Consider the following 15,053-nt stretch of genomic DNA (forward strand, 5'->3'; position numbering starts at 1 on the left):
CTTCTCCCATAGGAACCATTGCCATAATCCATCAGATTGGATTTCCTCTCCCTTCATTCGTTTTTAGTCAAGCATACATTCTGAGGGAGCAGAGAAGGTTATGATGTGTGGAGGTCCAAAGCAAAGTGGAAGAGTTTATCAGTAGACTACACTTTTCAGCAAATGCGTACAGACAAACAATCATATATGGCTTTGAGTATGAGGTAGCTCAAGTGTGTCTGGTGAAATTTTAAATCAGAGGAGTCTCTCACTCCCTGAGACAAAAGGGAGAGAGAAGGAGTGAGATGAGAAGGATGAGGGGGATGTTTGAATGCACCACAGTACAACACTTTCCTCTGTGGAATGGAGCATGGAGGGAGCACGGAGTAAATGAGAAAATGTGTTCATCATTGATGGATCAAATGCTAAAACTAAGAGGCCAGGGAAGACCAAGGAACATGATACGCTGCAGTCACTCTTCATTGTCAGCTCTGTGGTTAGTGGTGCAGATGCCTAGCTATTTACACACAAACACAGGCTTCAGTCAGTTACCCCCTGCATTTACTTATTCTTACATTTCGCTCATTTCATGTAGGTTTCAAACTTGTGTGCTTAATATGCACATGCTTCACTGTAGAAAGGGATAAGTGCTCCACCAGTCTTTCCAGCGTAGTACTATGCACACACACAACACACATACATTATCTATTACTCACTTACCGGTAGACATATAGATGCTCAATTCATCCCACACTCTCAAAACAGGTATCTTGCATAGTTTTTTGTTTTTTTTTCCCTCCTCCCTTCTCTGCAGCTGTTAGACACGATGTCATCCATACAGCTGTTTCAATCATGAATTCATTCATAACACTACCATTCATACAGCTGTAGCAGTTGTGATGTTTTCATTCACATCACTGTTAAGTCAGATATATATAATTGCACACACAATGCAGTTTTCCCATTACACAGAAAGATTTTATTTTATTTTTTTTTTATATCACCTTTCTGAGCAATAGCCAAGAAGCAGGATTTCTGTTTCTGGTGGGAGCTATGTAATGTTGGCCATTTCAGGTAGGCAGTATTTTATTTTTATATTTTTCTGTTGATTTGTTTTGACTTTGTTTCTGGTCTGCTCTGGTAACCTGGCAGTACAGAATTTTTATGATGCAAACAGCACAAACTGACAAGTTTTATTTGGATCTGTTAGTTCTTTTTCCCCCTTATGGAGCGATTGGATTTTATGTATCTTCTCTGCTGTTGCATCGTTTTGCAACCCTCTCAGCCTCCCATGTGGCCTTGGCAGAGGTTTTGTGATATTGACTTATGATAATTAACCCAACCCCAAGATGAATAACTGGCAAAAAAAGCTATGCTGGACGCTGGATGTTTAGCTTGTGTGAGTGTATGTGTTTGCACGTTTTATAGAGCGATACCAATAATTTATTACCGAGACTCTGACTCCTTCCTGTTTTGCTTTTGATCTGATTGGGTTTTCAGTGACCATACACGCACAGAGCGAAAAATGACGAAAAGCTGGATTAAATATAAAATGCTGGACTTGTTTAGCAATTGCTTTGGATTCCAGTCAGGCTGTGATGAGTTTCTGTGACCTCAGCAAAGACGATTCTGCCAGATTTCTGCCCTTTGTCTCAGACACACACACACACACACACAGAATGAAACATTACATGACCTGTTACGCACAGCCACTGTTATTACTGGCTGACTGTCTGAGGTTCCTGACTATTTTCCCGCCCCCCCTTGGGTCCCCTCAAACTTAATATGATGTGAAAGGCCTGTAGCCCAGCTCATCTCTGAGACAGTCCAGGGTTCACGTTATTATAGGCCACTGAGTACTGAGGACACTGGATTACTTAATAGGGGTTAATTGGTAATTAGCTAAGGCAAGACAGGTAATATTCCCACTCTCTTGTGTGAGCATTCTCACTCTCTCTCAACCGTACCAGAGGTTTGATGGGCCAGAGGTGTTGGCCAAAGCCAGGGCTTTGGGATATGGATTAATCTGATGATATGCTAAGAGGTATTAAACATTTAACCCACAGTGATTTAATGATAAAAAAACAAAGAGTGTTCTGTGAGAGAGCATGCAGGTGAGCGCAAGCAATGATTGGTTCTGCAAGGTACTCAGTTCGATTAGAGAGAGGAGAGCGATGCAGCAGCATAGAAAATAAAAAGTTGAGTATGGGGGGGGGATAAAAACAGACCACAAAACTTCAGTGAAAAGAAGAGTACATGAGAAAATGCAGACGTGGAGAGTTTAAACATGACGGAGTGGAGCTGAGGCTTGGTGTAGTGACAGTGGCATCATGTGTGCACTAATGTAATAGTATCAACAGTACCTACCTCCGAAGGTAAGAGAACAAAAGCAAGAACAAAAACAGAAAAATCCTGGTTGCTGGACACACTCTATTTCTCTGTAAATGTTTTGCAATGTGTTGGGATGTGTTCTCAACATAGCTCCATACACATTGTGTTGATAATTTTTTACGAGAGTGTGATAACCTCCTCCTGTCCCCTATCTGTGCCTGAGGGAGCACACCAAACTTCAGTAGGAGGAGTTGTTTGTGGTCTGCTTTTTGCCTGCCAAACTCTGATAACAGGGTTAACAAACCCCCCCTTTTAAGTCACTTTTAATCCCTCATCCTAAGAGGCCATCTGAGTGAAGCAGGGGCAGATTGGAGTGTGTGTATGTGTGTGTGTTTGAGGAGCAGGAAGAAAGAAGTGACCATGAAGTCCCCATGTCTCCAATCTCCTCATGCTTTAAAATAAGAACAGGAATTACCACTCAGAGAACAGCCATCTACAGGGAGCTTGCATGAGTGAAATTTGCAATTTAAACAGATTGTTTACTTATGCATGCATTTCACTTAATACATGGAAATGAAAAAATGGAGGGTTGAAGCATGCGACGTGGCGCACTGAGAGTTGAGTAATTTACACATGTTGTGCACATATTATTATTGTGAGCGATTCAGACTGGACACTTTCTCCTCAAGTCAATTTTCCTCTCTTTCAAATCATTAGGCTGTTAAGATGTGCTGCCCAGGCTCATGATTGTATGTATTAGGAGTATGGGATGCCAGACTGATCCTAGGTTAGTGATTTGACAGATTTGATGTATGCAATCCCTGATTGGGATAAAGCCTGAGAAAAAGCCCCCTGCTCAGAGCGGCTTCCTTTTTTAGTGGTGTGGTCATTGACTAAATCACAGCCAGTAGTTCATGAAGCTTGTCACACAGACAGGGCAGATTTTGTTCTGTGTTTACATACACACACACACACACACACATACAGTGGGATATTTTATTGTGAGTGCCCCATCGTGGTGTTTTGTACCAGAGCTTTTAACCTCTGAACCACACTCGACAAGTAGCCGAACAGAAAAGCCTGGCCTCTACCCCTCCGTCTCTTTCCCAGATGAATTTGGTTTCAATGTGTGGGGTTGTATGAAGTGATGGCGGCCTCTTTGGCAATTCCATTTTGACTTAATTTTTACACATATATTCAAAACTAATCGATCATCAAAGGTAGTGCTCTTATCCCGAAGTCCGCCCAGCGTAAGACTGCAAAAGACAATATAGGTGATGTAGAAAGGTGGTTGGGATTGGTACAAATAAACTGGATGATCTTATCTCGACTCATCCTTTGGCTCATCCATTGTAAGTGCTGTACCCTCAAAGCCACTCACACATTTGATCTTGTATTGTTTTACAAACCCTTAGCTTAACTCTAAGGTCAGTCTTCCAAAAGAGTTTGTCTCTTACAGCATGAAAGGTTCTAAAACACCTATTTTAAGTCTGATCCTCATGCCCTGAGGAATGTTAGCCAGATACAAACTGCTTGCCACTATCTTGTGAGTGAGTGGGTGAATTTTTTTGGTCTCTGAATTCTTTTTTTTTTTTTTTTTGGTGAGTCTTACCCTTATATTTCACTTAGTGATACCACAAATAATTTTTTTTTTTTTTTTTGTGGTGGCGTGTTGACTTCTGCTGGTACCAAGGTGGAATTTCTCCAAATAAAATTGTGAGTTACAGCTCGGGCATGACGGCTACATGCCACTCTTGCTTCTATCTACCCATGTCCACCCCTAACATGGTGCAGCATGGCATTGTTGCAGCTGACAGGACTACCAGTCGGAGGCTAAGACCCCAAATATGATCTGTAAATGCACAAAACATAGAAAAAGACCTTCTCAGGCCAAAAAAAGATCAGACTCTACCAGCTCTCCCCTCATTGGCTGGAAAATTGTGCTGGCCCCTTCTGGCTGTAATTACTGTCTTGTTCCAGTATTAAAAGTGAGCAATTTCCCCACATTCCAGCAAGCCCCTGCTCTCTGTCATGTACAATCAGCATCAGCAGATTCATGGCAACAGAGGATTCACTTCCCGTCTGCCTCAAAGCAGAAAACGAAAGATGGCCAAGCAGTCGGAATGCTGTTTCCATTTCAATATACTTACTCCCTTTCAAACCCCAAAAGGCTTTCTTCTTAGCTTATGATCGTGCTGGCTTGGTCAGTCTTTTTTCACCTTGATGTAGTATGGCAGTGATATTGGTTTTCTTCTTTATCTTCCCCCCCCCCCCCCCCCTTCATCCTTTGTGTGGCCACACTTGCAGATGATTTGAAGAGACTGCATATCTATGTGCTTTAATTGTGTGGGGTACATAGAGGTCCTCTGTACTGCGTGCACTTATTCGTGTACTGCATGAGCTCCAGACCTCTCGGGGCCCTGTCTAAGACTACTGGGCTGAACAAGCCATCAGAGAGAGAACCATCGCAATCTGTGGCACTGACCTCGCATCCCATCACCTCCCGGCATGTGCCACTGATGAGGTCATAGCAGTAGCAAATAATAAGGCCCAAGGCTTGGTGCTGATCGTCTGTGACTTTATCCAAGCCGACAGTCTCCTTGAGCATAGACAGAAATCGCCACACACTTGGGAGCGGATGATGCTCTGGTGGTCGTAAGCAGCGTGGGTCCCTCCCCCCACACCCACCATCCCTCTTTCCCTGCTTCCCACCCCCGCACCAGTCTAGTGATGAAAGTTGACTGAGCAGACATGGTTCCAGTCTTCTCTGGGGCCTTTGGGCCCACATTCTCTCTGCTAACCTCCATTTTCTGAAAAAGCCAAGCCCAGCTTAGTCAGAGTCACACTGGAGACTTTACCAACAAAGAAGCAGATGTCCTGGACTCAGCCCAGGCTCAACAAGTTGAGTTTAAGTTATGAATGAACAAACTGGAAAGTGTATATTTCCTGACAGATATTTGTTTGGGTGAAAAGGCTTCCCTTTTGCTGCTTGTTGAGGGATTGCAGATGTAATTTTCAGTTTGTTTGTGGTTTGAGCCAGAATGAGATGAATAAATCTGTTATTTTTATGTCTGTTTTTTGCTGTATTCGGAAGAAAAGTAGCCAGTCTGTTTTCGTATTAATAAGACGGTGAGTTATTCCTACCTTGACCCTGAGTGAGAGATGAAGTGCCCGTCTGAATAGCGTGTTGGGCCTTACAGGTTTAAAGCTCCAGGCTCAGTATGTCTGTTGAAAATTAATGGACGTTTTCTGTTCACTGTAAGCCCTTCACTCTTTTCTCTGGCTTTCTCCATTTTTTTTTCTAGACCACTGTTATGGATTATTTTGTAGTTTTATTTATTTCATTTTTTTTTTATCCACGTAGAAGCTGGTTTCAAGTTGAAAGGATTACTTGAGTAAATTCATTCTCTTTGGTGCAAAGCTGCAAAGCCCACTTGTGAACAAAATCGGGTCTTCGATGAGGAAACAGGGTCACACACACCCCTCAACTCTCTACCCTTTTCCCTCCTTTTGTCATTCTCACCAACCTTAAAGAGGTTGTATTTCCTCTGCCAGGGAAGCTTAACTTTCCATAGAAATGTAATGGCGGGCTGAAGCAAGAACATATTCCTGTACTCTGAAATGTACTTTGGCCAGATACCTCCTGACGAAATCCGAAGGAACTACAGAGATCACAGTACAGGGCTGTTGTCTGACTTTTGCATGGTTGGAAATGGAAAGATTATCAACCAGTGCCTGTATGCTCCAGGAAGAAAACACAATTATACAATTAACAGACTTTGAGAGATGGTGTTTAAACAAAAAAAGCTGACTGAGAAAATTGTTAGTAAGGACAGTCGACAGTTCTCTGTGCAGCAGGGCACAAGTGTATTGTGTGTATTGCATGGCAACACTATTTCATGGCAACGCTCTATAGCTTTTACAGTTCACACATTAAAAGGTGATTTTTTTTTTTTCTTTTCTTTCCCAGTATTCATCTGATTAGTACAGTGGCGTATCAGTAGATTACATTTTCCTTGAGCTGGCTTTAAGATCTAAATCCTTTCAGTGTTGTCAAAGGGCTAGCAAAAACACTCTTCCAAACCAATTCAGTGGATCTTAGATGTAGTTTTATTGCACACAGACCTGTCCTAGAATGAAAGGGTAAGGTAACGCAGTGGAAGTGATTATGAGCTGTAAAACAGTGATACCATAAGATATATTTGGCCATTAACTCATTTATATTTTTATGCCTAAATGAAAATTACATATTGTGTTCACTGTACCTTCATGAAAGTCATCTTTTGTTTCTGTTTCATTGCAGTATAACTTTGTGGGGAGAATCCTGGGGCCTCGAGGACTCACAGCCAAACAGCTCGAGGCAGAAACTGGATGCAAAATCATGGTGCGAGGGAAAAGCTCTATGAGGGACAAAAAGAAGGTGAGCTTATTCTGCTTTTGTATTCATAAAACTGGTTATAGTCATGTTCAAACCCTCCGTGTCCTGTGGAAGTTTAGTTTTACTCTCTCTGATACCGACACATACAGTGTCCCCATCTCATTCTTATTCTGGCTTACACTCACAGACTCATCCTTTGTTATGCACACACACACACACACACACACAGTGCTGTCCATGTTCTGGCCAAGCAGTGGAAAGTGTCGTTTAAAGTGACAGGTCAGTCCTTTGCCAAGCAAGTGCTCTATTTTTGGCCTGGCAGTCGTGTTGACTGGAAGTGTGTGGATGCCTGAAAGGGCGTTGTCACACAGAGGGCAGGGCAAAAACCTGGAGTCCCAAATCCCAAGCTCTTCATCTTTTTCTGGAGCCCTGGCCGTACAGAGCCCGATGCAACACAACAGCACCCCCACCACTGACTGACTGAGATTCATCTGCCTGAGTCACAGCACAACAAAGCCTTTATCAGTTTGATGAGAGAGAAATCCTGCTCTGAGTGACTCATCAGGTCTGTTTATGGTGATTTCTCCCATAACACTGTCTCAGTTTGGGCTGCTCTGCTGGAATGAATAATTTGTATTTATGGAAGTCTGATAGAGAGAGCAGTTAAATGTTTTTGAAAGTAAAAGACCAGCTCTCTCATTCAAGCTCCTCAGATATACCGAGCCTTTGAAGATAGCTTCAGATGGAAGTTTATGAAGCAGGAGTCGCTCATTTAGCGGTGGCAGCTCAGTCCCTCCGCAGTTCAGTTCTCTCTCTCTCTCTCTCTTTTTCTGTCTCTCTCTATCTTTCTCCCCATTTTCCCTACCCACTCTCTCATTTTTTTCTTCTTTCGTCCTCCTCATCAGTGTAGTTAATTTGTTAGGCAGAAGCGCTCCATTACAGTGCATTTGCATAAGTAAGGCGGAAGAAGTGGGTTTTAGCTCCTACTCTTGGGACCCCTTGCGCTTGCCCGTGGGCACTGCTTCCCCGAAGACACGTGGAACACCAACAGAATGCACAATCTTTCTAGACCGCCGCTCCATCCTGGACACAGCTGCTCACAGTAGCGTACACGTCTCTCAAATTGAATTCCTCACCTTTTCTTGATTATATTTGGTTTAATGTATTTTTTCCATCAGAGCCTTCGCCTTTATAATCAGCGATATAGTCCCAGGAAATTGAATGTGAATGTCTTTCATATTCCTGAGTGTATGTGCGTGAGCACACACACACACACACACACACACTTTGTTCAGATGCGTAATTAGTCCTTTAAATGCTTGATTTCGCTTCATTTCATTTGTTGTTGATTCTGTTCAGAATTTTCTTAAGGAAGATGCTCTTTGTGTCTTATTTTTCCCCCTTATTTGCCTTTTTGCGGCCCTGAGATCACACAGCTGGCGTTTAGAGTTTGCAGCCCAATAATCATTGCCAAGAGTTGTTTTTTTTTCTTTTTTAATGTCCTTTTAAAAGTGCATGGCAGGAAAACAAGATCCTCTTAAATGTGAAAAGAAAAGGAATAGCAAAACAAACAGATTTGAGGTATAGATAATTGATTAGTTCCACAGAACGTCAGCTTTTCGTGCCAGACATAGATCCAGCCGGGCTAAATGAGTCCTATGAATCCCACAACTTCTCTGAGCAGTGAGGACAGCCTCTCTCCCCGTCTGTCTTGTTCTGTGTCTGTCAGTATCTGTTTTCTCTCCTTTTGTCTAGTTCTGTCTTTCTTACTGTGCTCTGCACTGTGCCTGTCCTTTAGCATCCACATGACTGTATGTCGTGGTCTTTCTGCCAGCTTGTCTGTCTACTTCTCATCCTCTCTCTCCCTCCCTCCCACTCCCTCTCTATCTCTCACAGCTGACCTTTTTCCTGCCTGTGTTCTGTCTGTCTGTCAGTAGTGCTGTGTGTCCCTCCTCCTCCATAAGCTCCTATGGAAAATGGAGACAGTGTGAGGCGAGATGCAGTCTGTTTATTCAGGATCCATTAGCAGTGCCGTTTTTATACTCTCAATAATTCAGTTTTCTGCTGCCTCTGGGGATGGCCGCTGGTGGCTGGAGCAGCCAAGCAACAAAGGGAGAGGGAGAGGTGAGTGACGCACTGCCAGAGGCAAAGAGAGAGCAGTATAGAGGTGGGAGTCTAAGTTAACTGAGCCTGTGCTGAAAGCGTGTCAGTCTGATAACGTCAGTCCCATCCGCACGACTGGTCTGCTGCTTTATGGAAAGGTATACCTGTATCAATGGCTCTTCCTCAGAACCATTTGTCATTCATGCAGTGATCTCAAAGGGTGTATATTCTGGTTCAGCAGTCCTCAGTCTCGAAGGGTTTATGTTCATTAGCCTCGAGAAAGCCAGAGAGTTTTATTTAGTAACTGTTCATGGTGAAATTAACCCAGGTCATCCTCTCATGGACCGCATTTTGCACTGCCTTTCTTTCCCAATTTCTCAATCTTTCTCAATCTCAGTCTTTCTCTCTCTCTTTCTTTTCTACCCTTCATTAACTTTCTTCCATGCCCATCTGTCTGTCTGTTGATCTGTCTATTTATCTGTCTGTCTGTCTCTCTCTCGCTCTCTCTCAATTAACTTGTTGCCCATTACCTCATTTACTCATACTCACGAACTCAGCACCCTTAACCCTCTGTGCTTTATAGTAGCTTCAGCTCTGGGTGTTTCTCAGGACATGTTTCTGTTCACCAGGCTCTGGTAGATATAATGTGAGTGGACAGGGCAGACAAACGCAGGATAATAACCTGTCCCAGTGCGTCACTTCACAACGCTGATCAAACACGCCACAAATTGAGGCTTCTCTGAAAACCACTAAAAAGATCAAATAAAAGCAAGCCGTCCGCCACTCCACATGCGCTATTCACCAAGGAATGATCACAGCTCTGACTTGTGAAGGAACACAAGTGCCTTTTGAAGGTCCTTGAGAAAACACACATGCTCTCGCTACTTTTTTTCTTTCCATCTTTCCCTTGTTTTTTCTCTCATTTGTGAACTTTCTCCTTTAGAAGTACAGGCTCGTCTTCCATAGTCATCAGATGTTATTCTGGTGTGTGCCCATAATAAGCTTTTTCATCTCGCACAGAATTAAGAAGCCTGAATTGCAGACTTGTGGAATAAGGCACAAGAGACACGAATCATCTGAACTGTCGTCATGACCCAGTCCCAACACTTCTGCCCTTGAGTTTCCTCTGTTTATGGCAACCAATGAACCAGTGATATGACACATTACACATTAATGTTTATGGTGATTTCTGGAAATTTAGGTAGTTTGCTTTTTAAAGAACCCCTTTTTGTATCAACATAGTTTTGTCACAAAGATGATTGGGGTTTTTTGGGTTTTTTTTTTTACCTCACTTTGGGGGGTTAACGGGTGCTGTTGCTTACCCCATGCTTCGCTCATAGACCTAGAGACAGGTGGCCACCCTGGTACTTAGTGTGAATCTGTACTCCCACCTCTCTGCTGATATTAATAGTATTTTTAGCTTGGACAGATTAAGAGCAGGTTCCCTGTATGAACCTCAGTTGCTGAGTGGAACTTTCCAATTCAATGACAGGCTACACTGCGGGATGTGAAAGTCAAATACAGTGACATTGCATATCAACGTGAGTTTATGAGATATCTTTAAGAGCCGTTGAGTTCAGTTGAGTATTTTTTGCATATGAATAGTGTGCGGTAAAGCTAAAATTGGATTTTTTTTTTTTTTTTTTGTTAAACTTGCTTTTCTCTCATTCCCCTTCCCTGTTTTCCTTGGAGGCGCTCTTGTGTGTGTTCTATGCACCTTTTGGTAACGTTTATGTTTTGGCAAACTTGATTACAGACAGGCATGCTTCTTTGAGTTTCAGATGTTTCTTCAGAGGTTTTGCTGTCATGCCATGTCTTCTCATCCAACCTCCAGTGAGACCCATCCACCTCTGCATGTCATCACCTTACCTTAGAGGATACAGACTGACCCTGATTGGTGCTGTGGGCATGACAAGAGGGGGGCTGTTTGCAAGTCTCCAGACCCTGCCCTCCCACGGCTCAGCCTTCCTCTAACCTTTTAGCTGATTTAGGATACAATTAGCTTTGTGACAGAGTTGCACAATTCTTTGCTTTCTTAGTGCTTCTTAGACTCCCAGCATAAATGACCAAAGTAGAGACTTATGGCCAGATAGGGTTCGCTGTGTGTCTGTTTGTGGATCACAGAAACAGGGAAGCTTGAGGCAATGAACTGCATAAGTGCTGTGGCCCCAGTTTCTCCAGTGTTCTGATGGAGTCTGCCCCTCCCTGTGGAAGGGCAGCACAAGAGTGGAATTTCACAATCTTTTTATATGTGTGGAACTGACCATGCCATGGCAACTGCTCCCAGCAATCAGCAGTACGATTGGCCGAGGAGGAGGGGAGGAGATGTCAGTGACGACAGTTCACTTGTCTGGATTTTGGCCCTTGTACAAGTAAACTTGTCAGTTGAACCTGCTGCGGAGACTCACGATTCACTTTGAACAGTGAGAAACCTCAATTTCCATACGTGCTTCATAAATGAACAATGACTTTTTTTTTTTTTTTTTTTTGCAAGAACAGTCCACTAGACCATTGTGTTCGTGTGTGTTAAACCACTCTTACAGACACTCTAAGACACGCCACGTAAAGTTACAGTGTGCTTTGAAAAGGGAGTGTGCCCTTGGTGTATGACACTTATCCTACTTCTCAATAAACTGCTCTATTTTATTTTCTCATTGTGGGTTTTGAAGAACGAGCAAATTCCATTTTTCTCCTTTTCAGCTGCTCATTTCAGCATCCTCTCTTCATGCGAGGATTGAAATGGCTGGCTATTTAAAGGCGTTGAAAGGCTCGGCTCGTGTGTAATTGTTGATCTGGACCAGGCAGGTGTCGCATGGCATTATAGTTAAGGCTTCACAGGAAGGGGACTGCTCTCTTGAAAAGCCATTGTTAAACCTGACCAGTGCTGCAGCCATTTACTCCCACGCATTCCCCCATCCATTCTATCTGCTACCCCCATTGTATGCTCTGTAGAAACATGGAATTGCTGAACCTCTCCACTTGTAAACGGCTCTGATCTGTTAGCCTAAAGTAAAGCTGTTTGCCTTTGAAGTGGTGATCCTTTAAAAAAAAAAAATAGAGTCTCCTCCTGTCTTTTGCATCTGAATAAATTTTGCTGACTAGAAATATGAACAGTGCTGTCATCATCTGCCGCAGAAGTCGCGTGGTGCTTTGCTCTGTGGCTGGGGCTCATCATGTACTAACGTGTTAAATGACCACATTTTAACTGCGGCTGTCACACTCACTTGTCTTTTTCTCTTTTCTCTTGTTCTCTCTGTCTCTCAGGAGGAACAGAACAGAGGCAAGCCTAACTGGGAGCATCTAAATGAAGACCTGCATGTGCTCATCACAGTGGAGGACACACAGGCCCGTGCAGAGATCAAGATGAGGAGAGCCGTGGAGGAGGTCAAGAAGCTCTTGGTGCCTGCGGTAAGCACGCTGACCACTGCACTGTGGTACATCACTGGTACAACTGAATAACTCTAACTATAGATGTGCATTCAGCTCGGTTCATATTCCTGCATTTTTTCAAAGGCATTTATGGCCTATATAAAGAGGTATTTATGAGTCATAATTGTCCAAAATCAGCATGTTTGAGTCATTTAAACCTGGCTGGAAATCCGCTAAATTCAGCTATAAAAATGAAGAGCAGTAAAGCAACAAGAGCATGAACTGTGTCATTCCCTCTGTTGTTGAATTTTAACAGCAGGGATGCACGTACGATCTGTTCAGAGCGGTACCGTAGCCAGTCTGTTTGTCCCAGTCACTCTGCATGGCAGATATTTGTTTATTTTAGTCACAGCACCCAAATGAATAAGCACCGGTGCCATCCATCCCATGTGCCATGAAGTCACATCCTGCCCCCTTGTCACAGGAGAGGAGGATGGCTAGAGGCAGGGTGGTAGCACAAACGCAACTCTTGCTTTGCTCCGCCGCCGGCGAACAGAATGGCAGGACAGCTGCAGCTCCAGATTCCCACCGTGCAGCACAGCATAGAACCGCTGACCCGCTGAACACGGGCCAGGACCAGCCAACCGGCCAGCAGGGCCTGCCCAGTCCTGACCATTCGGGTTTATTTCAGGGAGTGGGTAGAGAAGCATTAGAAGAAGAGAGAATGCAGATTGCGCATTGGTTTCTTGGCAGTTTGTGATTACACCCTCCCTCTGAGGCGTTGGCCAGGTTTCTGTTTAGAATAGCAGCCAAAAAGGGGGGGAAAAAAAAACAAGTCCACTCACTTGTTGTAGGATTAATCTACTATTGTGTTTGTACAACTTTATTGTGTGTTATTGAGCAAGTTAGTGCTGAAAATGCACACACGCACACACACACACACTGTGTGAGAGACTTCAGAATGAGTCACACAGACACACACTAACTGTGGGCATAAGATGAGTAAACCCTTGCGCCCTTACCACAAATGTTCACTGGAGACCTTATTTACCCATATTCAAGGTCAATGTCAGAGCGTTCCAGCAGAAAGCAAATGGTTATATCCATCAGACGGCATCCCTCCTGTCTTAGCTTTATGATAGGGCTCTACTGCCCATGACTTGCTTGCTCTGGATTTATGGATGGTTATAGAGAAAAACAGTATACCGTACACAGCACAGTTTTGACTTCTGCCTTTATAAATTGCCCCCAAAATACAAAATTGCTCAAAAAATAAAATGTTGTGAAATAGACCATTAATTAAGCTTGTGTGCCTCAGGATCATATACTGGTTTAGACAGGATGGCGGTCGTAGTCTGACATGCGATTGTAACACGGCCACTGATTTTAAGGGACGGCACAAATTCTCAGTGGCATTTTGGCTCTGTGGTCTCTGCTGGCATTGTCTCTGTGGGTGGGTAGGAGGCCTGTGCTCTTACGGCCTTTATCGTGCTAGGCTAAATTGGATTAAATGTAGCCTTCCCGCTCTCTCTGGCTATAAGCATTTAATGAAGGGCATCTTCTCCTCATTTGGCGGCATAAAATTGTCATTATTAAATCTCTTGTGAAACAAATGGGGTCACAGTCCTTCACTTGCTTTAGTCTTCGTGAAAATGATTTGACTCAGTAGGGAGGGCAGGACTCAAGAATATTAAGGGGACCATCTATTGTGTAGAGACATTACTTTCTGTTGAGAGATTGTAGCATATCACTAGTATGTTTGTTTTGCATTTGAAGCCTTCTCAAAGCCTCTCACTATACCACATTTCATACACTGATACGAAAATCGGATTTATTTGACATTTCAGGACACAGCATTTGAATGGTGTCAAGTTTGATTAAACAATACACTCTCCAATACATTGTACTTGCTACTGGTTGCCTCTCTCTGCTTACTCCAGAGACAGAGGCTGTAATGTCACCATGGGAGAGGGTGTTGAGAGGATATGGTAAGGGATGATTCAATGATTCAGCTCTGAAGCCCTGTGAACTTTTCAACTCGCGAACAAACCCTGACACCGCTGCACTCACAGAAAGGAGAGATGAGAGAGTGAGTGAAGAAGGAAGGGAATGAAGAAAAAAGGGGGGTTAGAGAGAGCGAGAAAGGAGGAAAGATTGAGCTGGCCTTTCATGTGCGGATTTATCTCGCTGATCCAGCCCCTCCTCTCAACTGCACGTTGCCACCACCGGCACCCGTCCTCACCCCCCCCCCTTCTCTCTCTCTCTCTCTCTCTCTCTCTCTCTCTCTCTCTCTCTCTCTTCCTGCCTCTACTCCCGTGATCCCCTGCTGCTGTCATGCTGCTTGACAACAGGGCTGGAGACACACAGATGCCGCCTGCGGTCACTGCACCGGCGCGCCACTGTTCTGCCCACTCTTGCTTTGTGGAGGAACATCAGAGACAGACAGTGCACTGGCTCGTCTCTGCATGCGGCACAGTTAGGTGAATATGTGTTGGACTTGTGTGGCCTGCTTAAGAAAATCTAAGAGCAAGACGAAAAACTCTCTACAGGCAGGAGATGAATTGGGCGCTAGAAGTCTGGTTACCCACAAAGATAAAAGGCTGTACATAACTCTGCTACAAATCAAACAATGACAGATTCAATCTGTGGCTTTCAAGACCTCTAACTAAACCCACAGTCTGCCTCAGATTCTTTGAAGAGGACTCCCAATTAAAATATTAATCCCAATTAAATGAAGAGTTAATAAAAGAATCGTTCATTGCTTTATTTAGTGTAGCTGCCTCCATACAAAGGCCTTTTCTTATGTCCTGTTTTATCAGTATGCCTAAATATTCTTGTTAGTGATGTTGTAGTAAGCCTTTGGGCTGCAGGGCCAAATTTGTCATGTTCTGCC

General features: G+C 43.7%; 1 protein-coding gene across 4 annotated transcripts in view; it reads left to right on the forward strand.

Annotated features, from left to right (window-relative positions):
• Positions 1–15,053, forward strand: part of qkia (QKI, KH domain containing, RNA binding a) — a 59,810-nt gene that overhangs the window by 24,178 nt on the left and 20,579 nt on the right. For all 4 annotated transcript variants that reach the window (XM_030786721.1, XM_030786723.1, XM_030786722.1 and 1 more), the window contains exons 3-4: positions 6,614–6,730; positions 12,056–12,199. In XM_030786721.1, the coding sequence (XP_030642581.1) occupies positions 6,614–6,730; positions 12,056–12,199 (261 nt within the window). The remainder of the gene's footprint in view (positions 1–6,613; positions 6,731–12,055; positions 12,200–15,053) is intronic.

Source organism: Chanos chanos, chromosome 10 (genome assembly GCF_902362185.1).
Source record: "Chanos chanos chromosome 10, fChaCha1.1, whole genome shotgun sequence".
NCBI lineage: Eukaryota > Metazoa > Chordata > Actinopteri > Gonorynchiformes > Chanidae > Chanos > Chanos chanos.